The 23,724-nt window shown below is 44.3% G+C and overlaps 1 protein-coding gene across 11 annotated transcripts in view; it reads left to right on the forward strand.

The window, feature by feature from the left end:
• Window positions 1–23,724, forward strand: part of STK39 (serine/threonine kinase 39) — a 316,325-nt gene that overhangs the window by 68,768 nt on the left and 223,833 nt on the right. For 10 of the 11 annotated variants that reach the window (XM_077883571.1, XM_077883578.1, XM_077883573.1 and 7 more), the window contains exon 2: window positions 16,687–16,799. In XM_077883571.1, coding sequence (XP_077739697.1) covers window positions 16,687–16,799 — 113 coding nt within the window. Of the gene's footprint in view, window positions 1–16,532; window positions 16,558–16,686; window positions 16,800–23,724 lie in introns of those variants that run through there. The other variant, XM_077883576.1, reaches the window with a different exon arrangement.

Here is a 23,724-nt window from a genome sequence, read left to right on the forward strand (position 1 = left end):
GAATGAGATAGAATTGACCAGATTCGGTCCACTTGCAAATTATTCTGGTTTCTCTCTTTTTTCACTGAATTGTGCCTGGTAACCTAGAATAGTCCCTGTACTAGTATTTTAAGGAGTCTCTTCCTACAACTCTTTAAAAGGTTGGAGGGTGGGAGGCTGGCTCTCACTGGTCCCTGAGTGGGCCTCTGGTGACCAGAGCTTGCTAAGTCCTGAAATGAGTGTTTGTAATTTCTTGACAGAAGGACCAAATAAACATCCCTGGTTTGCCCAGGGATACATCTCGGTGCTTCTCCTGGGCTGCGTGTGTCTGCAGAGAAAGCCCTCCGTGCTGGGTGTGCGTCACCCGCGCCTTCCCACTGGGCAGTGTCCTGCTGCCAGCCTGAGGCCTGGCCTCTGCGGGTGGCTGCGAATCCAAAATATTTAAAAAGAAAATCTCGGAAGGAATTTCCGTCATTTACTTAATAAATGAAAGTGTGAGGTAAAAATTAAAAGTCGACTGGGGAGTGTCCTTGGAAAATGTAAACCATGTGAGACGCGCCTTTAAAGTTTTAACTCCTTGTTGGCATCTCTCCTTCCCCCTCGCCGCCAAACCAACTCTTTAAAGTCCTGTCACATGAATTTATTGAGTTTGAAACTGAATGTGAATCTTACATCAAAAGTGTGCAGACCAAAGAGTCAGGTTGTCCTGGGCTGATCTCAGTCCCACGGATAAGATGCTAGTTGGTACGCCCTGGTCTCCTGAGCAGCAGGATGTCATTGTTCTGTCCCATAACGTTGGGTCCTCGAGCCCACGGCAGGTAGACGTTTCTGTGGACTTCATCATCATGAAACCAAGTAGGGAAAATATGATTACTTATAAGCTGGTGCAAAAATAAAAGGTGAATGTGTACTGCTTAAATGGTGATAGAAGATGAGAAAGAAAGACTTTTCTTAAGTGAATGGGGTTTCTTTAATTCCAACTTTATTTATTTTTTATTTATTTTATTTACTCATGAGAGACCCAGAGAGAGGCAGAGACACAGGCAGAGGGAGAAGCAGGCTCCATGCAGGGAGCCCGATGTGGGACTCGATCCCAGGACCCCGGGATCACAAGCTGAACTGAAGGCAGATGCTCAACCACTGAGCCACCCAGGCGTCCCTTTAATTCCAATTTTAACTCGTGGTATCCTTTAAATACATTTGTTTCAGGGTTGAGGGTAGATGGTAATTGGGTATGGTCATGTCCTGTAGATTTAGAGTGTGCTGAGCTCTGAGACCAGTGGCATAGCATTTAATATTTCCATGGATTGTTTTTTTTTGTTTGTTTGTTTTTGTATTTAACCACTTCTTAAATATTATGCTATAGAATTTTTGATACACAGATTTAAAAAAAGCCAGGGGAGTGTTAACTTTAACGATCAAGAGAGAAACTGAGGTGAATGGAAATAAAACATTATTTCATTGGCCCTTTTTGCTCGTTTTGCTTCTTGCTGGAGAATATGAGGAATCGTAATGCAGGTCAGATACTATCGTGAAACATAATATGACAGCCACATACTCTCACAGCCCAAACATTTCCAAGACCCTGCTGACAGCTTAATTTTTTCAAGCAATACTGGATATGGCCGGATACCAGCTGTCCAAAGAATTTGGATGTCCTATCGGAGTTTTTGTTCAGTGTAAGTCTTGGCAGAAGATGTGAAAGTCTTCCTTGACACGATGTTAAAGTACAGGGAATCGTCATAGAATTCCTTAAAGGGGTGCCTTTTCACCAGTGCCTTTGAAAAATGAAACCGTTTGCAAAACTGAACAACTTCCTTAGTTTTCCCGGATGGAGTTAAGGGGTTCCTGATGGGACCTGTGGATAGCCATCTCCTGTTCTCCTGCACACGTTCCCCTGAAATGATGGGGACTCACAAGTTGAGGACAGTGTGTAAAATACATGGAAAAGGCGACATTCTGGTGTCCAAGGCATTTGAGAATCTTCACAGAGAGGCTGCTGGTGGCTTCCCTTTAAAGCCGAGAGCAAACTTCAGTGGTGTCGGCCTCGTGGCTGCTGCAAGCGTAACCCTTCAAGTGTCAGGGTATCAAGGGATGTATGAAATACCTTCTGAAGCTAAAGCCCCTGAAAGCTCCCCTTGCCCCTCTGCCCCTCTGCTACTTTTAGCGTTGCCTAAAATACAATGCCGAGGTGAAGAATCCGGAGGACAGCTGGGAAAGTGGCAATTGCAGAGCATATGACACTTTGTGGCCATGCCTTGAGGGATTAGGAAGCCTTAAAGGAAAGACACCTTTAGGGTACAGGATGGTATTTTCTCTATGACATTTATTGGTGTTACATATTTATGTGGTTCTAAATTACCCACACGTGTCTAAATACAGTGAACTCTGTCAGCGTAGAACTGTACTTAAAGCATTCAGAGTCGTCTCCTGCAGTGTTTCACCTGTGGACTCTTACTGGATGAAGACTGAGACTTCGGCAGAATCACAGCGCAGAGAAGGTGACGGTCCTCCGAGTCCGTATTCCGTTCACTCAATAAAAAAATCAGTACACGCTCTCTGGTGCAGGTTCAGCCGATTTCCTGTTCTGCTTTGTGACTTATTCTGGTATCCTAGGTAAATAATCCCTGAATGAAATTGATGGATTTCTTTTTACTCACTTGGTTTGGCAAATCATTGACAGATAAATGATTTTATAAGCAATTTAATGAGTGACCAAATATAGTGACTTTAATCAGAGTCTTGAAGCTTTTGCATTTGGCATTGTTTTGGCTTTTATTTGCACCCAAAGGTGGGTTATCCCTTGGAAATTATTATACAAAACCAAGAGAAAGGAGGATTCAGATGTCTAATCTTAGGTTAAAGGCGAGAGTTTATGGCTCAATAACGTGGAGGGGTGTTGTGTTGCAACTGATTCAATTACAAACATGAAAAATGTTTATAGTCTAATTCACAATGCAAACAGCAGAACATGGAGCCATAATTATTGTGACTAAACTATGTGATTGTGTGTGTGTGTGTGTGTGTGTGAGTAAGGATTAGAGTGTATTATGCGGTCATGAAAATAGTTGTGTTTGGGTAATGGGATTTTAAAAAATTTATTCAGAGTACTCTTTGCCATTGCTATTTAGCATGGTTTAATTTTAAGGGGAAAAAAAGCTTTCATTGGCCTGGTTAATTAGTTCTTTTGAGCCTCCAAAAGAAAAAGAGTGGGATGAACAGGAAAAAAAAAAGCCTCCAAAATACCAAATATTTATATTTCTGTTTTTGGTTTTAAAACCTGTTTCTTCTTAGAAGGCAGTGCACACAAACACTCATTTGTAGGGAATGACTGAACACTTCTTTCTTCCCTGAGAACATCTCTCGAATGTGCCGAAGCACCCACCCTGCTCTTGGGGCGCGGGCAGCAGCCTGGTTTCCACGTCATCTTCCCCTGCATCCTCACCCCTCTGTTCCTGACCTGGGAGATTGGCTGAACAAATACATGGTAGCTCAGGCTTTTTTTAAATTGTCGGCGGGGATTGGGGTGGGGGTTGGGTGAGCAGCACGTGCTCTGGTGGAGGGATACCTCTGGTGCAGTTTTAGAAAGGGTGAAGGTGAAGAAGAAATCAAGCCTATTTATTATAAAATACACTGATGATTATAGTGGAGGCGATCATGCATTTAGTTTTATCACCTAAATGGCCCCCCTCCCCCTCTAGTTAACATCCAGTCAATCAGCAAATCCTGTGGCTCTACCTCCAAATACATCCCTAATCCAGCCACTCTCCTCTCTCCTCTCTTCCGTCACTCTGGCTTTGGCCATCACTAATTTGTGCCTGCCCATCTCTGGCAACTCCCTGGCCAGTCACACTGCATTTGCTCTTGCTTCACAGTATAACCTTATGTCCACAGAGCAGCTGGAACGAGCAGTTTAAAATATATCAGTAGTTCTTGTCAGAATTCTCCAAAGCACTTATTTTGACCAACAGGGCTCGCTCTCTGTCTGCCTGTCTGACTGTCTCTTTCCCCACCTACCCTTTCTGTCAGCAAGCTCCAACCACACTACCTTTGTCTCTCCCTCAAGCCCTCCAAGCTCATTTCTGCCTCAGGCCCTTTGCATATGCTGCATCTTTTCTTAGTATGTTCTACCACACAGATCTTTTGTGGCTCCTTCTCATCAGCCCAGATGTCACCACTTCAGAGAGGCCACCCTGACCATCATAGCTTAAGTTATCTTACCACAAAATGAGAAAATATTTGCTTTATTTTGCCATAACACTTACCACAAAATCAAATTCTTACTCATGATTTGTAAAGATTTTAAAGAATCTATGCCTGATATCCCAATTAAAATTGTAAACTCAAAAAAAAAAATAAAATAAAATGTAAACTCTTGGAGGGCACGTACTTTTTTGCTCTCTGCCTCCTTCCCAGCACCTTAAGTAGTGCCTGGTACATTCTTAGTGGCTCAATAAAGTCTTTGGAAACAATAAACAAACTTAGAGTCTTAGTCATATGATTGAACTGTAAATTGAAGGGTTATTTTTCAACTTTGAGATGCTATTGTCCTGTGTTGAAGGCATTGTTAACAGTTATTATGCATAGTAGATCATGTGCTTTGGTTCTTCTTCCCACTCCATCCCCATTAATCTTAGCTATCCGTCTTGGTCTCCTGACTGGGATTGGAGTGGCTGAAGAGTAACAAAGTGGAACTGGTCGACACATGAGAAGACTGAATCCGAAACCCGGGCATTTTCAGGATTTTGGTCCATACAGTATAGGAAGTGGGGTAACCGCTGGGAGCCTAGACCTGGGGGCCTGGCCGACAGACAGGTTTTTATTGAATTATGTGCAGGAGGGGTCATCTTGGCAGTGAACACAGTACACCGAGAGTGTAGGTCACTGCCTTCTGGAAGCTTAGAATTGAAGGTAGAAGCATTGGTTAACCGGCAACTGGACAGCGAATACATAAACCTAAACGCCTTTATCATTTGGTCAGTAAATGAAACAGAGGAGATAAAGGAGTTTCTCTCTTAAAAGATTGCTTTAACAAGTACTTGGCAATCAAATCAGCCTAGCTATTTAAAAAAGAAGAAAAAATAATAAAAAATAAAAATAAAATTAAAAAGAAGTAATAAATGAGTGACTCCACGTCACGTTGCAACTCCTCGCAGCCCTCTGTAGAATACACGTCTGCTTCCAGGTAGAGGCGGGGCTCACAGATCTGGGGAGCTAGGCCTCACGCTACGGGAAAGGGGTTTCAATGAACAAAATTACTATTCGTAATAATTCTTTTTCTTGAAATGCTGTACGAGGTAATCTGTGTATGTTGAATTTCGACACAGTATTGTTGTTATAAAGTTGAATTGTTTAATGTGTGTTGAATAAAAGTGTTTACGGTGATCTGGTGGTCACTTTTGTTTGCTGTGTGTACCCTTAGTTACCTATAATATTTGAGGAATCATGTTTTCTGGATTAATGGAATACATTTCCAGGTAATTGGAGCCCAAGTTAATTTAAGCCATAGTTGCTGGAAATAATTTTGACGTTAAATTACACTCTGTCTCCTGAGGCAGGAAAGCAGAGTTGGCCTCATCTTTCATTTGTAGCCAGTTTCTGAAAATGTACCTGAAAAATCCAATAATAAACATTAAGGGGAAGAGTGTTGAATCTTCATTTTTGAAGAACTAAATGCACATAAAATTACTAAATGTGGTTTCCTGTAGAGGGAGTTGCTGCCTCTGGACTCCTGCAGGCCAGGGAACTCCTTCCCCAGGCTGGTTGGCGCCTCTTATCCCAGGCTCCCCAGGCATCTGCTTTCCATGGCTCAGGCCACCCTCCCCAGTCAGCCATCGGGAACGAGGAGGTGGGTCAAGAGGTTTCTGAACTTTCTACTCCTTTGTTAGGAGGTGGGCACCTGGAACCTCTGTGGGCGACTTGGGTCAGCTCCCTCCCCATCCTCTAGCAATTCAAAGTGTGGTCCATGGACCAGGGAGCCCTGACCCCACACCTACTGAGTCAGCATCTGCGTATCCATGTGATACCCTGGTGACCCGCTGCACTATCTGCACTTGTTTCCAATTCCTATGTAGTCCTCTAACATTTGGGCCCCAGCCTCAAGACCACGGGAGGGAGAGTTCTGATGTCCTGCAGGCTCCCCGCTGAGGGCACCGTGAGGTCTGGCAGGTGCTTCCATGAGGGCCCCACGAGGTGGGGCTGGTGGAGGCAGGGATCCACAGCATGCTGCCGCTTCCATCAGGGCCCTAGTGGCGAGGAGGGTCCTTTGTGGTGGCTTCGTCAACGTCTTTCTGACTCAGCTGTGCTCTGGGCCCATTCAGATCGCCGAGGTGCTGCTTTCCACCGCACTGGACCTTTGTGTTCCTGTAAGTGGCTCTCCCTTGCACCTTGACTTTTCGGCTGTCCTTCCAGCCTGGGGCTTCACCGCCCTGTTACTGGGTGAGAGTGTGTCAAAAGAGAGGGGCAGGAAGACCTCTACCCTTTAGGTTGTCCCTTACCCCTTGTTGTAGAGGTGTTTCGTGGGAGAACCTCAGGTTGCCAGGGGGGACCAGATAGGCAGCACTGGGATCGTGAGCAAAGTCAAATCAGGGGGAGATGTGGGGGGGAGGTGGCTGGCATGACCACCAGTGGACATTTCCCCCCTCTGTCCTTGAGCTAGGGGAATTGTTTTAGGGGGATTGTTTTAGTTACCTGCTGCTTCATGGATGTGGTAGCCGAGGATAATTACCAGAGAAGTGGGATCATTTCCCTGCATACTTGAACAAGGGATCATTTCCCTGCATACTTTTCTGGACACCCAGTCATTGTCGTATAAAAATTAGCTGTCAGTGCTGTTCCCCCGGGAGTAGGGTTGGAAGAGGTGGACTTCACGGGAACTAAGAAGTGGGGCTGTGTGGGAGCAGAGGTGATCCCAGGGGAGAAGGATAAAAAAAGCATTTTTTTTTTTAAAGAAACTTCTAGTAGACCTAGTTCTAGTTTTTGCCCAGGTGTCTGGGATAATCATACTGTTGATAATAAAGTCAGAACATAGTTAACCACTTATGTGCCTGGCATGCTCCTTTGTATTGCTGTATTTGTGTGTATTATGTAATATTTACAGCCATCCGGTGAGGTAGCTACAATTGCCATTTCCTTTTTATAATTAAGGAAACCAAGGCATTGAGGTGCAAAGCAACCTGCCCAAGGTCGCATTGCTAGGAGGGCTGTCTGGCCCTAGACCCCCCACTCATAACTACTACGTGGCCAAAAGGAAGTCGAATGGGGCTGGACTGGGGTTGCACGTGCAGAATAAACATTTTGGGAGTGTTAGATATTAAAAGGGGCCATTTTAGGAACTTGTGTTTGAAAATAGAGTGAAGAAAAAAAAAAGAGAAAACAGAGTGAAGGAGAATGAAAAGAGCTAGGCCGGCCCTCGCTAGGTGGAGCTTGGGATAGACAGCAACCTCTTGTTAGAGCTGATGGACATCACACTCCCTTGGCTCTTTATTAAGTGGTTGTCTCGAGGCACCAGATAAACCTTTCTAGACTGCCTTGTGTTTTGGGCTGTTGCTCGGCAAACCACGTTCCTCCTCTGCCTGCTGCTTCCCTGTTAAACTCTGCTGATGGGGCTGCTAGAGGGCTTCTGGGGGGCTGGAGGAGGCAGAAAGGACATGATTCGCTCCATTTGCTTGCTGTGCTTTTCAGCCTCATTCCAGAAAGGGTCTTTCACTCTGCTAGCAGCCGTTGGTTCCTGTCTCCAGCTCCTTGCTACTCCTGGCACCCCTCAGAGAGTCCATCGCTGGCCATCCTCATGAGGTTGAGTCCCAGCCCCACGTGGGCCCTCACGGAGGGTCCCGAGGTGCCAGCACCTGCTCCTCAAGAGGTCTGCTCCCAGATCTGTGGGTCTCCTTTCTGCCGTTGGGTTCCCATAACCCCAGCTCCTCCCTTTGATTCCCCTGCCCCTGCCCCAGGGGTGGGAGCTGCTCCCACAGTTTCACCCTATTGCTCAACCTTTTCAGCTCTCTGACACCTACTGAACTGCTTCTCTATATCAAATAATACCTGTTGTGGTACCTAGTGTTGTTTTGATTTTCCCAACTAGCCCCTAACTGATAAATCTTCCTGTGTCCTGGCAGGGGAAGGAGAGGCAAGCTGACACTCAGAGACTGTGGTTTTCAAACTTGAGAGTATAGGGGGAATCACTGGGGAGGCCTGTTAAAACTACACAGTATCGGTGGGGTGCCTGAGTCGTTCAGTTGGGTGATCCGTCCAGTCGGATGAGCATCCGGCTCTTCATTTTGGCTCAGGTCATGATCCTCAGGGTCGTGAGACTGAGCCCCATGTTGGGCTCTGAGCTGAGTGTGGAGCCTGCTTAAGATTCTCTCTCTCTGCCCTTCCCGTCTGCTTGTGCTCATGTGCATTCTCTCTCTCTCTCTCTCTCTAAAAAACCAACAAGCAACCACACATCAGGCCTCCAGTTTTAGTAATTCTGATTCAGTAGGTTGGATATGGGCCCAAGAATCTGTTTTTGAAACAGACACTGTAGGTGTTTCTGATGTAGGTAGGTACTCTGTCTCAGAGACTTTGAGAAAATCTACCCCAATCCAGGGCCTTCTCCTGGGGCTGTTTCTTAGGTCTGTGGTTGTTGTCCCGGGGCTTGGAAGCAAACTTATTTTGGTTTTTACAGGAGGGGTGCTTTGGGTATGCTAATCTTGGTTGCACCGAGGCTGTACGTTTCCCCTAGAGGCTGACCAGCCAGCCCTCGTGCAGCCCAGTGAGCTGTGATGCAGTTAATGGGGAGAAAGGTGCTTTCCCCCCAGTCATGCGTCATCCCCTTGTCAGGCTTCCCACATCCGGGTTCCTGTCCATTCGGAGGGATGCCTTTTTCTTATTCATACAGAGGTAATATGCATGTGGCATGAGATGGGATGAATGGGAATGGACCTCGGGGTAGAGACAGGCTCTCCTTCTTGTATCTGCGGCCTTTCCCAGGGTGGCTTAAGGTTGGGGTGGTGAAGAGCGGGAGGCACCATGTTAGAACACCCTGCTAGAACCAGGACACTTGTGTCTTTTGGCCTTCACCAGTGGGTGTATCTGTTTATCTCTGTGAATAGCAATGGACATTCCTCTGTGGAATGTTGGCTTCTGTTTGGTTGATTTAATCAGCAGAACGAGTGGGTTTTGCTGGGAGGGATTGAACTGCCCCCCTCGGAGCAGAACAGGAAGTTTTTCAGTCCTGCCAGGTCATGGGTTTGGAGCTTGCGAGGGGGCAAGGCCTTGAATTCAACCTTTAAATAAATATCAAATTCAAAATTTGCTCTGTAGGAACATGTGCCTCCTGCAGCCCAGGGCCTGACGCAGTGGTTCCTGCGATGGATTCGGAGGGCGGCCGATGGCTCCTGTCACCTCTTCATGCTGTTAGATTGTTTTGTGTCCCTGCTTTACACTCAGGTGGAACCATCAGAGGCCCTACTATATCAGCCCGCCTCATTTTGCGTGGCTGCTACATGCCAAGCGGTGGCCACAGGATTCGGGTTTTAAAAGCTCAGGTTCCCAACCCATTCTGGTGGAACACAGCTCTTCCTTTCCTTCCACAGTATGACCTTTCCTGTGACATTTGACTGTAAAATTAAAACAGATGTTCCACAGATCAGAAACGCCTTCAGGCAGATGGCCTCCCTAGGCCTGTTCTTGAAGTTCACTGCCACGTCCACCAACTACCTACCTAAAACCACGCAGCAGCGTGGCAGAGAGAACATGTGGAGGAAGGTTGCTCTTCCTCCTTGCTTCTAGATTGCAGAGCCTGCAGGGCCTCATGCTCCTCGCGTAGAACACAGCTTCACCTCCCCGTGTGTAGGGAGCCTCCCCTGGGGATGGGTTGATGTGAGTTTTATTATTCACTTAGCAAACACTGATTCCGGGAGTAGTAAGGCTGGGGCAGGACCACTCCGTGATCCTGGTGTAAGTGCCCGACTGAGGCTGCAGCGGGTCCTTGGGAGCAGAGAGGAAATGACTGACCCTGCTCGGGGTTGTTGGAGGAGGAGGCAGCGTCTCGGGATTCCTCGCCAGTCCCTGGGCCTAGTCGTCAAACACCCCTGCCCCATCAATATAGGATGTTCTTTTTTTTTTTTTCTTTTTTAAAGATTTTATTTATTGATTCATGAGAGACTCAGAGAGAGAGGCAGAGACACAGGCAGAGGCAGAAGCAGGCTCCACGCAGGGAGCCCCATGCGAGACTTGATCCTGGACCCTGGGATCGCAGCATGAACCAAAGGCAGATGCTCAACCGCTGAGCCACCCAGGTGTCCCAGGATGTTCTTATTCTTAGCAAATAAATGCCTGTTCACAGACAGAGCTGTTTCCTCCAACTTTCACATTGGTTAGTGTCAGCATTAGGACTAGGATCCTAGAGCACAGTTTCAGCTTCTAGGGGTCTAATGCTCTGCGGACTAATGAAGTTTTTTTTTTTTTTTTAAACTGGCAAGTAATCATATTTACAAAGCAATTTTTTTGACCTGTATATCCTTAAGAAAACAAAAAATGGGAATAAATCTCAATATTAATCACATTGAATTTGATGGAAATTAGAATCTGTTATTTAAGAATTCCTTATCACGTACTTACCAGTCCCCCCTAACCAGGTGCCTAGAATTTATGTGTACTCCTGCAGTATTCATTATTGGTTTTATTTATATCAGATAATCCTAATCTGTGTACCTTCTGGATTTAGTAAGTGTAATGTAGGGTTTTGTTTTTTTTTAATGTTTGTTTGTTTTCTTTTTTTTAATTGTTGCTTTAGATGTAGCTTGAGGTCCAAGGTGAATTTATTGACGTTCATTTCAATTTGATTCCACATCGTGGTTCCCCTCTATCTCTCTTACGATCAGATCCCCAGGCTACTTTTTGTTTTCCTGTGGCATTATCAGATGGTTTTTGCTGAGTTACATACAAGTGCTGCTTTCCTTTGGTGACCTCTGTGACCTCTAAAGGTTCCAACAAGCTGGGCTCTCCCAGGTAAGGGAGTTTGTGCAGGTTGGTGGTGAAATGTGAGCATATATGCTCAGTGGCCATTTCTCTACCTCACCCTCATCTTCATTTACTTATTTCGTATGAGCTCTGACTCTGCTCCAGCAAATCCCAGAAGGTGGGGCCACCGACTGGTTCTTTTGATGGAGGCAGAAGGACATAACTCTGCCAGCTTGGTTGTAACAGAAACCAGGTCACTCAGGGGGACCTCAAGACACGTGGCCTTGCTGTGCCCTGTCCCGTGTGCACACACAGTCTGTGTGCCATTTATCCAGACGGGCTGGCAGGAGGGTCTGTTTTGTTAGGGAATCCATACAGTAAATTGCATATAACACCTGTCTCACCTGTCTCCTTGTGTTTGACTTGAGAGTTTATTGTGCTGTTCCTTTTCACGTAGAACGTACCAAATGACAGGAAAATAGCCCTGATAGTTTTCTCTTTGTGGGAAATAGTGGGATAAGGTGGATGGCAACATGGCAGCGTGTCTGAAATCAGTTTGGGCCCATGTCCTGAGAGGGTACATATATTATGTTGAATTGTAGGAAATGTGATCACTTTTGATCTAGAAGAATGGCAACGCCTTATGTGTAAGCTAATAAATAGTTCAAAAATTGGACCATCACGTAAGGAGGGTACACTTTGGAGCCAAATAGTAGTTATACAGGGAGGCAAAATACAGCCTGTGGCAACTTTTATGTGGCTCACAGTGCTTTTTATTTAAAAATAAGTAATTGCTAATCTTTTCATATTAGATTACAAATAAAATTCTGAGTTTTCTGTTTTTCTGCAAAAATCAGAATCTTGCCATACTAGGTGGGCAATCCTACATGGCAACATTAGCAGAGGCAGAGTGGCAGCTGTGTCCCTACAGAGCTCACAGATGTGTTCATTCCCACACTGGCCAGCTTCTGGCTCTCATGTGACCTTGACTGGCCTTATGGGCTTGAGGTTGGACACATGATATAGATACAACACATATGGTAAGTTGGGTAAAGAGAGAATTGGAAGAAGTCATTGGCTGGACCAGAGCCATTTATTTTGTTAATTATCCACCACCAACCAACACATCCAAAAAAGCTCCGGACACTCTGCACTGAGAAAGGACAGATAAGCATAATTAAGGAATCCTTTCATGTGCTAAGAGATGGGCAAACTCTTATTAAAAGTTTTGGCTTGGTGCTCCTCAGTCAAGTAGGATGTGATGACAGCTTTCTTCCACTGGCCACCATTCATGTTATAGGCTAATATCTATTTTGTTTTTAAATTCCTGACATTTATGAGAAGAGGTCACTGGACAGTGACCATGTCCTAACTTTAACATAAAGGAAAGTTCTTATGGACAAATATATATATTTTAAAGTATCAGATGTTTATTGCTACATTATCCATATTGGAGGGAAAACTGGAAATAAAGAGAAGACTGATCAACAGAAGAAGGACTGAGTAAGTTATGGTACACCAACATCATGAAATATGTAGTATTAAAACAACAAATTGGCAGGACACCAGTTGACTTGGAGGGATTTCACTGAGAAGTAATACTAACTTAAGATTTAATTAGTGCTTCCTATGTATTAGGCACAGTTCCAAGGGCTTTCCACGTATTAACTCATTTGATCCTTGTAGCTACCCTGTGAGCTCTGTGCTATTCTCTCCATCGGACAAATGAAGAGATTGAGGCATGGAGCAGTTAAGTCAATCGTTGAAGAATAAGCATTTAGTATGTGGCAGGGCTAGGTTATGAACTCATACAATCCAGGTAGGCAGATTTTTAAAAGTAATTTTGAGGTTAGATATCAAAGGACATTACCAATAAGAAATTTAGCTATAGAATATTAATTCATAGCTATTCTAGAATTCTCTGGATTCTTCTATTTTATTTATTTATTTATTTATTTATTTATTTATTTATTTATTTATAAATATTTTAGCAATTTATTCATGAGAGGCACAGAGAGAGAGGCAGAAACATAGGCAGAAGGAAAAGCAGGCTCCATGCAGGGAGCCCGATGAGGCACTCCATCCCAGGACCCTGGGTATCACAGCCTGAGCCGAAGGCAGACGCTCAACCACTGAGCCACCCAAGCGTCTCTCTTCTCTTATATTTTAGACTCTTAGACTCCTTATGCTGTCTCAGACCTCGGGAATCATGTAGTCCTCTGGTTTTCAAACTTAACCCTCCTTTTCCCTCCTTAAACCTACTGTCTTCCTGTAAGCAGAATGGTACTGACCTGGAGCTCCTCTGCCTTCTTTTTCCCCTGGGCGGTCGTGCAAATGACAGATCCAGTCCACCTCCTTTATATTGCAGGTGCAGAGATGAGTTCCAGAGAGAGAGCCTAACATGTGCTGAGTGCATGTTTCCAGGGATATTATTAGGCCTCACACGTAGGTTTTATTATGCCCATGAAGGAAACTGAGATTTTTTTTTTTTTTTTAAAGATTTTATTTATTTATTCATAGAGACAGAGACACAGGCAGAGGGAGAAGCAGGCTCCATGCAGGGAGCCCGACATGGGACTCGATCCAGGGTCTCCAGGATCACGCCCTGGGCTGCAGGCGGCGCCAAACCGCTGAGCCACCGGGGCTGCCCAGGAAACTGAGATTTATAGGGAAATTGGACCCAATGTCACAGAGGAAATTGTTGCCAAGGGTGGGTTGAACCTTCTCTTCTAGGGTCCTTCTAAGCTAACATTGGGAGCTCCAGTGGCCAACCCGAGGCCCTTCAGTTGAATGTCACCTTATCTTGATGTTGACTTAATTAGGCAGTTGTTGTGAACTTCTCATTTCTATGGCATTGTTTGCCATGGGTGATAGTGGAGCAGTGCCTTAGAATGGGTACGGAAGGGCTTTTGTATTAGTCGGCTTGAGCTGTCATCACTGAACACTGGGGGCTGGGTGCCTCAAACAACGGGAACTTCTTTGGCATAGTTTTGGAGGCTGGAAGTCTGTCCAGATCCAGGTGCTTTCTGGGGACAGTGCTCTTCCCTTGTCTCCCTCATCCATAAAGCTAGGGATTGGACTTGATGGTCCATAAACCTTCCCGCCCTTCTCTCATTGTTCTTGATCTCCCTTGTAGTTGAGGGAAATTGTTGGGGTCCAAGTGGTGTCTCCTAAATGTCCAGTGAGTGGCTAAGTGCATTCATGCTGTGACAGTAATCCCAGGATTATTCCCTTGAGAGATAGGAAGCTGCCAGTTGTTCTTTACTCAGTTATAGTTGTTAAGTAATGACAATTCTCTAGTTGTGAAGCCCTAAGAAAAGATTTTCTCTACTGCTACCTCTTTGTTTTTGTCCGTGTTGTTACATGTGTCTGTGGAAGTCAGAAGACTTTATAGTCAAGGATTTGCCTGGCTATGGGAGGCAGCCCCATCTTATATAGGCACTTGTGTTATCCCTTCTGGGAATTTGTTTTCATCTTTCCTGCTTTTTTTTTTTTTTAAGATTTTATTTATTTATTTATTGGTGATTGACAGAGAGAGAGAGAGAGAGAGAGAGGCAGAGACATAGGCAGAGGGAGAAGCAGGCTCCATGCAGGGAGCCCGATGTGGGACTCGATCCCAGAACCCTGGGATCACGACCTGAGCCAAAGGCAGAGGCTCAACTACTGAGCCACCCAGGGATCCCTCATCTTTTCTGCTTTTTATTTCCACTGCTTTGGAAATGTTCAAGGATGTGGATTAAGGATGGAGTGGGGGGGTTGGAATTGGGAGATTTACAACAGGTAGAGCTGAGAATGACTTCCCATCAGCAGCTCCTCAAAGATGGGTGTTGATTTCTCTGCTGGGTACCAGGCCCAGCGCTAACCAGCTACTTATCACTTTCTCTGTGACTCAGTCAGTGATGGCCTCTCGTTCTGGAGACCTTGACTGGAAAGTACACTTTGCTATCAGCAGGGCTCTTTGTAGTATTTGGCTCTGTTATCTAGAGCATTTTGGATTGAACCCAGCATGCTCTGATCTGCAGGGCCAAGACTGATATGGTGGGACTTGGAATAGTAGCCGCGGAGCAGGCAGTGAGATTAAGGACGGGGAGGCCCCTTTAACAACCCCTGCCAATAGCACTCTCTCCTTGAACTAGAGAGTAAGGCTCACTTGACTCTTTCCTCTAGGTGGTTTCTCTTTTGTACAAGCGTGTAGGAGGTTTTTTTTTTTTTTTTTTTTTTTTCCTGTCCTCTAAGGCCAGGTCATGTGAAGAAAGGAAGTGTGGCCTCTGGCATATGGGAAGCAGGGAAAAGCAGGCAGACCTGACTCAGACTCAGACCCGAGCCCAGGTACTTAGCTGCGGGGGCAAGTTTTCCAAGTCCCAGTGTTCTCCTATATAAAATGAGGTTAGGAATAAAATCAATGTATGGGCTTGTAATGAGGAATGCATGAGTAAAGCGCCCACTGCACAGGGGGCACTTAGCGCATGTGGCTTTTCTTTCTCCAGAAAGGTTAGACTTTCTGGAATGGGAGTCTTGAAATTGGAGACCTGGTTTTGGAGCAGAGGGGGATCTGCTTGGGACACCAGGTCAGAGGGCCAGAGCTGGTGTTGAGACCATGGGACGGAAGAAAGGACAGACACCCACTCGGGCACTTCCTTGGTGTGGGAAGGGATTGATTTGCACCAGAAATGTCATGCCTGTCTGTCACATCTGTAAGGAAAGCTAATATTGATCTCCCTTCTGTATTGCCCAAAGCTGCCCCTTCCCCCATTTGATGATATTTGGTGACTCATTTGAGAAGTAGTCGTCGAAGAAAAGCTTTAAGGAGAAAGGTACATGGTCACATCTGGGCCCCCTTTTGCACCATCCTGGGCACAGGCGGTTCTCCGCTTGGCCTCTTGCAGTGGTAGAGGATTTATGTGATCCTAAGAAGGTTTTTGGTGTTCTTTACAGAAGTGAGATGCCTTAACCTAGAGGTCTTTTCGCCCCTGTGGAATATAAATCGGATTAGGAGCTCTGTGTGCTCTGCCGCAAATCATTACACGTCTACATTTTGCTCTTATAAAATATGGATAATGACACGACTCTGTCTCCTAGGAGTTCGAGTGCATTAGCTAATGATCATGAAACCTTAGAAATAGGAAATTCGTATGAATGCCGAGAGCTGTTGTAATTACACATTTGCATCAGTTGCTTGGCATCTGTGCTTTCAACATGGGCATAGTCGGGTTGATTCCTGTTCTTCTAACTGTAGAGCAAGCTTAGCAGAAAGAAGCTCAGAGACCCCGAGAGCGGCTAAGTTGTCACGGTGCCTCGTGGAAACCCTCAAGTAGCTCGGGCTGGACGGGTTTGGTCTGGGCTGAACTGGAAGAAGAGCCCGAGACATTTTAAGGGCCCTGGAGTTAAAGGACCCTGGGAGCCAGGGATGGGAAGGGCCTCGAGCTCATGTCCCCTGTCCCTGTGACCTCAGACCCGTCGCTTTATCAGCCTTGGTTCTGGGCACCAGTCAACATGCTGCACAGCAGCGGGGCTTCTTGGGTGTGGCCCGAAGCTTCTGGAGTATTTGTGTCCCGCAGAACAGTCCGCTTTTCCCTTTTTCTCCCACAGATAATTATTCTCAGACTTAGAGACCCTTTAAAACTATGTTAAAAGGTAACGTTTTGAATGCCTTGAGTAGAAGACTTAAAAAAAAAAAATAGGTGTGTGTTTCTGGAGGGGGTCACGACTAGTGAGCAGGCGTCGGGCCAGCCCGTGGCTGATGCGGTTTTTCTTTGGTCTCAGGCAGCGGAGCTACCGCCGTGGTGCAGGCTGCCCTGTGCAAGCCCCGGCAGGAGCGCGTGGCAATTAAGCGGATCAACCTGGAGAAATGCCAGACCAGCATGGATGAGCTCCTGGTAAGTAGATCGGGGGCCACCTGCCGGGTGCGCCCCCCGCGTCCGGCCGCAGACCCCGCGGGCAGCAGGGGAGCCGAGGGCCAGGCGGCCGCGCGCCCTCCAGGCCGGACTCTCGGTCCCCGGCTCCTGCTGTTGTACCCGACGATCGTGTGCGGGGTGCCCGCCTTCCTCGGCTCTGACGGGCAGGTTGGGGTTCGGGCCTCATCATTCCAGGGGGGATGACCTCGAAGGTCAGGTGATGCTGAGCGCAGAGGGCTGGAGCGCTCCCGGCCCTCCGTCTGAGCCGGACGCCAATAGGGACAACTCCCCGAACCCTTGGTCCGCGCTTTGCCCTTCAGACATTACGAAAGGACCTGCAGACCTCAGTCCTTCAAAATGCTGCAGGGTAGCTTGCATTTGGCCAATACGAGGAGTTTGGTTTTTCTACGTGGCAACTTGTACCTAGGCTGACTGCAGTACGTACGTTACATAAATAATTGGAGCTCTGACTGCGGCTATGACCATAGTAGCATTGGTTGGTTGAAGGAACATTTGCTCTTGGCTTAACTGACTCATTATTAAATGAACAGCTTGGCAAATGGTTATTAGTTGCCCGGCAAACTGTGAAGGGTTTGAGAGTTTAATCTCATAAATATAGTTGTCGTTATGCCTGCCAATTTACTTTTTTTTTTTTTTCCTTTTGGCCATTTATTTGAGGATAATAGGAAACTGCAGTGGAGGAGTTAACTGATTGGTTATCCCAGCCCTAATCCCAGTACAAATATTAGTCCAGTAGCTCCACACAAGCTACAAAGTATAATGACATTTGGCTCCAAATGAAGAAGCCTTTTGTTGTATTCTACATTGGGAATGGAATGTCATTAACAAGAGCTTTTTGTCTTTACTCAGAATATAGCTTTTATTTCAGGCTTAATTACAGCACACTATAGTATAAATTAAGTAGAAGGATAAAGCTGTACTTTTCCAGAGCTGTTTGGCCTCACATTTTAAAGTAGGCTACACAAGGCATAGATTTCGAGGGGACTGAAGCAACAGATTGCCAGCTAAGACTCAGATTGATATAAGGGCTTCCATGATTTAATGTTCATTTCAAGACAAAAAAAACAAAACAAAGCAAAAATCTCCAAAAACCCTACAAAATTTGTACGTATATAAGACTTTGACCTTCTTCAAAATTTCAGCTATGCTTTGCTCTTACTGAAATTACTGTTGCATCCTGTTGTTGCTTGTGATCACACTGACCAACAAAACTGTGCTTTTGTCATCCGGCCAGTTTTTTGAAGGTCACTTTCCCCAAGTGGAAAAAGCACTAAACAAACCGTGGGGAGAGTCAGCTCTGACCTCTGCCACCAACTTGTTTTCTACCTTTGGTCAAGTCACTGTTTAGAAAGAGACTTGGATGGGGAAATCTCTAAGATCCCTTTAGAGGGTCCTCAAATTCTGTGGCTGTACTGAGTATACACTAATTTTTGTTTTTAATTGGAATTTACAGTATGGGCTGCCTCATGTTGCCAGGCTTTTGTGGCCCAGCTATGGGCGCATGAGATTGTGTGGAGCAAAGTTGCTGTCATCCTTTCAATTTCTACTACTGCTGTTGCTCGCACTTTCATTATCTCTCTGGGTTCACATTTTGGCAGTGTTTGGACATCCGGTATCCTAATAATCCTTTAATTCTGTGTGTGTGTATGTGTGTGTGTGTGCATTATGTACAGGTCAGTGCCCTGCATCATTTCACAAACTGTGCCATGTGTTAACTGGAAGCTATTGTTCTTGTGAGAAACAATGGCCACTGGAGTCCTTATCTTGTGAGAGTTTATGTCATAGAAGTCACAGTTATCAACTATTTGCTGCTTGTTGGAACATCTGCCTCCCCTGCTGAAACGGTATCACCTCCCGCTTCCTACTTGCTGCTGTGTCCCTGCCCCCTTGCCTCAACTCCCACAGTAAGGTAGGATTTCCACTCACGAGTCAGATGTGGTGGCGTGGAGCAGTTTGGACAACTGGCCCCAGACTGCTTCTTTGTACAGTAGAGGCTGTTAGATTCTGTGGTCATGTGGATGGAGTTTCCTTCAGGTCTGGCTGAAGGAGGACTCAAGTGGTCATGATTTCTGAAGCAAAGTGATAATTACAGTACTAGCTTCTCTGAGAATGAAGGGAGGAAAAGAAATACTAGGTGAAATCACTGGTGCTAAATAATTGGTGCTTTACATAAGATTTATTTACTGTTGAAATGAGTACTGTAATACTCCTCAACGGCAATTTGGTTCTAGATCTAATACACATTTAGTAATTTATTTGGTAAATATTTAATGAGTCTCTACAGTGTGCTTAGGCCCAGAAGGAGAGTGAGTTTTGGGTATGTGTATCAGAGGACAAAGCAGTATGCTTGCTAAAAATTCATCTTAACAGCAATTAGATTAGAAAACCCTAGGATGGATGTTTTTCTTGGCATTTGGTGGTTATTAATCTAATTCTTTTTCTAGGCATTTTTAAAGTTTCCATGTATGTGTTGGAGTTTGGCCTTTAACTATATCCTAATCTCTCTAGGTATGATTTGGTGGTTAATTTTCTAGGAGCCAAGGGATGTTACTGGTCTGTTCTGGGTTCCTGACCATTCCTACCTAGATACTTTGATAATTTCTGAGATTTGTTAATCCCACATGTTTTAATCCCGCAGTGGAGTAAATGACTATAATAGGCCTAACACTCTTTGGGAGACATTTATAGTTTCAGAGCAGAACTTGCTAACCACATAATTATTAAACCTACTAGATGCTCGACACTGAGCTAGGCAATGGGAAAAACAGATGATTCCTGGTTTCGGGGGAGTCTGGGGACTGGCAAATGAGTTTCTTCATTTTTATATTGAGTTGGTGAGCTTTTTGAGTTAGGGATATCTTTTTGCCCCTTTTCCCTCTATTTATCCAGAAATAGCTCAACAGATTCTCTAACGTGCATTCCGTGGAGGGAGTTCTTGCTTCTCAATGGGAATTTCAGGCTTGCTAAGTGGGTCTGACCCACTGTCATGCAGGGTAGTATATTCTATGTGAAGATGGCCTTGAGGTCTCTTGAAAGAGCTTAGTTCTCTGGTTTGTGGCCAACCACAAAGGTTAGGGATGCTGCTCGAGGGCCCACTTGCCTTAAAATTCCATTTCACGAGTGAATAATTAACCTCTCTTTTGAAGTTGTCTTTCAGTCTCTATCACCAGGTGTCAGTGATTTCCATAAAGGTGACATAGTCATCCTTCCTTTTATCCTAAAACCCACTTTTTCCAGCCTTCAGGAGACTCTTATTAAATTTTTTACCCAGAGACTGATGGACATTTTGGCTCATCACCGTACTTGACTTTACGATTTTTAAACTTTAACCATCTCCTTTTCAGTGTTCTTTCTCTAGACTCGAGTTCTCACATTTTAGTCTTTGGTTCCTAGTCACAGAGAACTCTGTAGCATTTTCTTGCTCCTTCACAAACGTTTGTGCCATCAAAACTTACAGTTTAATTTTTAGGGGCAGGAGTATTGTGTATAGGAGAAACCATGGCCCTGGGGCCAGGCAAAGAGCTTGTTTCTTCAAGGAGAAAAAAATGAAAGGAAAAAAAAAGTCTAGTGAAGGGGCACCTGGGTAGCTCAGTGGTTAAGCGTCTGCCTTTGGCTCAGGTCATGATCCTGGGGTCCTGGGATTGAGTCCCGCATCAGGCTCCTAACAGGGAGCCTCCTTCTCCCTCTGCCTGTGTCTCTGCCTCTCTCTGTTGTCTCTCATGAATAAATAAATAAAATCTTAAAAAAAAAAAGATCTAGTGAAGGGATTCCATTATGAAATAATATGTACTGATCATTATAATGTTTTATCATACAGTGAGTGACAAATGTGAGCAGAATCCTTTCAAAGAACAATGGCTACACATGGTTGCTGAAACTTGTGTGGAGGAGAAGTGGCTTCCTGGTCAGAGGGTCTGTGTTCCTCGCCTGGATCGCAGACTTGAGAGGAATCGCTTTCACCTCTGGCCCTCAGTCTCCTCATTTATTCAGTAAGGAATTCTGTTAGATGACAAAACATATTTTCATCACCAAAGTGATGGTTCTGCGTATTGAAAAATTAATCCTTTTAATGAAATTCCTTTTGATAATCACTTGAACAGAAACACTGAACACTAGCAAATTATGCCCTATAACTCAGGATAGAATCAAGTCACTCCAATATTATAGGATAGCAAAAACGATCCACTGTAAAGGCATAGATTTGGGTACACAGTGTGCCATCTGCCTCTCATGTACATAATGAGTTTCTGTCTTTGGCTGGAAAGAAATCTGGCATCTGCCATTCTCTTCCTATATCATCTCGATAAGGATATTTTGCTGTGTTTCACTGATGGTATTCATAGATAAATCAAGAGCTTACTTCCCTCAGAACAAAGCCACTGCCCTCATTTTGCTTTTTGCTAGAATGTTATTTTATTCTTTCTTCTCTTGATCTGCTGTTCCCTCTCTAGTCATCTCTCCCTTTCTTCCTACTCTCCTTCTTTGTGTTTAAAGGAATGAATGAGCTATGATTTGTAGGTTATTCTGGATACTTACTTTGCCTAATGGTCATTTAAGAGAATAGTTTAATTATCCCCTAAGAGTTTAGTTATCCGACCTAGGCTTCTCCTATACTTTTAAGATTAAATTATATGGGACCTTTGAATAGTTCTTCTAACTTGATGAGTTCACCTTTTAATTGAGGCTTAACAAATTAAAAAACAAATAAAAAAAACAGTTTTGTAATTATGTCAATACTTTTGTAAGCCTTGTTTGTTATAGAAAAAAAATTACACCGGTTTGAGGACGTCGACTTAAAGAGCTGGAAGTTATACTATATGTTGGCAAATCAAACTCCAATAAAAAAAATATACAAAAAAATAAATAAATGAAGAGCTGGAAGCTATAATGTGTGTTCTCTTTATTATATAAACAAAAATATTTTTCCATGCTTTTTGAACGAAAGAATTTTCTAATTAGTGAATTAATTATTCATATCCCAGCTCATTCCTCATCATATGTGGTAACAAATTGCATTTGGCTGTTTCTTGTAGAATCTTTTCTACCAAGCGTATAGCATTAAAATACAAGCCAGCTTCACTGAATGTACCATTTTGAGCATTTCAGGTCTCAAACATTGAATTTTGTACTGCTATTTGTCCCTTGCTTATTTTTTGTAAACATTTTCATACAATTTGGTGTTTGTGTTTACTAAAATATAGTCCAAATGAAGGCAGGATTAAGAATGGGAAATTTTTGGACATTTTGAAGATAAACATTTTTAAGAAATTAGAGAATATATTACATGTGCAAAACTATTGTTACAGCTCTGAAGTTACATTAGCTGGGAATACATATGATTTGGTTGCAGAAAACATTTTTCATTTTGGAACATCAAATTTAAAAGTCATAGTTGATTCGGATAATAAATATACTAATTGAATTTACTTTTAGGTGTTTTTCTACATTTGTTAGGAATGGCTTGCTAAAATATTTAACGTTTTAATGTTTAAAAACATTAATGTTTTTCATGTTTAAAAAATGAGATCATTTTTTTGCCCATAGAGTAAGCAGAAATGAATATTTCAAGGACACATGTTTCTGGATTTACATGTGCTCAGTCACAAAGAGACCCAGCACACTACTGATTTTCAGAGGAGGAGAAAGTGGGGAAAACATGCCTAGATTGGATACGACTTTAGTTATACGTCGTTTATTTTCTATACCTCACTTTTGCCGTCCTCGTAGACTTCTGGAAAATGTTGTTGGCTTGGGTTGAGACAGATGATTTTGTTCTCTCCTCTGTTATCTTTATTTTGGTTTGGTTATTTCCACAATTAATTAGCTGCCGTGGAAACAGAAGGACTGTGGGATACTCAGGGAGAAGGTTGGCGAGTGTTGGGCAGGGCTCTGGCTGCTTCTGCAGGAGGGCTGTTTCCTGGCACAGCCCCAGGCTGCAGACTGTAGTCCTCCCCACACCGCCACCCCCTCCAACCCGGGTGTGGGCCAGGGGGCACCACAGAAAAGACACATTTGACCTCATATTCTCATCATTTGGTGACGAAGCCAAATAGAGCAGCTGTGCTAAAAGTTGGCCTGGAGGTTTCCAGCAACGTCAGTTGGCTGACAAGAAAAAGTCTTCCTGTTTCTGTTTTTAATGAAATCTTCAACTTTACTTTTTCCAGGACTTCCAATCGTAGTCAATTAAATGACCATGCAGCAGTTATTGATAGCTGAATCTGATTCAGATCCCATGAGGGCCAACTTAAGAGCTTCCAGAACCCATAGGGCATCCTTATTACTGTTTGCTGAAGAACTCCTCAGCCAACTCTGGAAGAAATTGGCTTCCCCCCATTGGGTTTTCCGATAGTATTTCAACACCACGTTTTTATTCTTTGAGTTCTTTCCCCCTCCTTGTTTCTTTTGAAGAAAAATACTGTACCAGTGGCTTCTTATGTTTTTGAGCAAAATTCTTCCTTTTCTTTTTTTTTTTTTGGACAGTTTTTGCAGAGTGTCCAACTTTGTGACATCATCACCCAAGCTGTAGGCCCTGGGATGTACATCCTATGCTGTCAGCAAGCAGACATTTACCCATTGTGATTGCCCTGCTGATTTCGAGAGATTTTCCTGCCCTCCATCGCCCATGACAGTCTACCTCTCTAGTTTTAAATACGTCTCTACAAACGCTGATTAAGGCTAGCACAGAATTCATGCTCCCCTCGTCCTCTATTTTTTTTAAACGATATTTCCCCATCTTCAAAATACCTAAACTTTTCCCATTTCTGATCTTGCCTTCAGTGGACGGTACTTGCATAAACACAGATACCAAGTCATATGGAGGTAACTACAAGACTAAATGGCAAGGAGCATTGCTTGATCCGCTTGGAAAGGGTGCAAGTCAAAATAT

This window comes from Canis aureus, chromosome 34, assembly GCF_053574225.1.
Source record: "Canis aureus isolate CA01 chromosome 34, VMU_Caureus_v.1.0, whole genome shotgun sequence".
Lineage (NCBI taxonomy): Eukaryota > Metazoa > Chordata > Mammalia > Carnivora > Canidae > Canis > Canis aureus.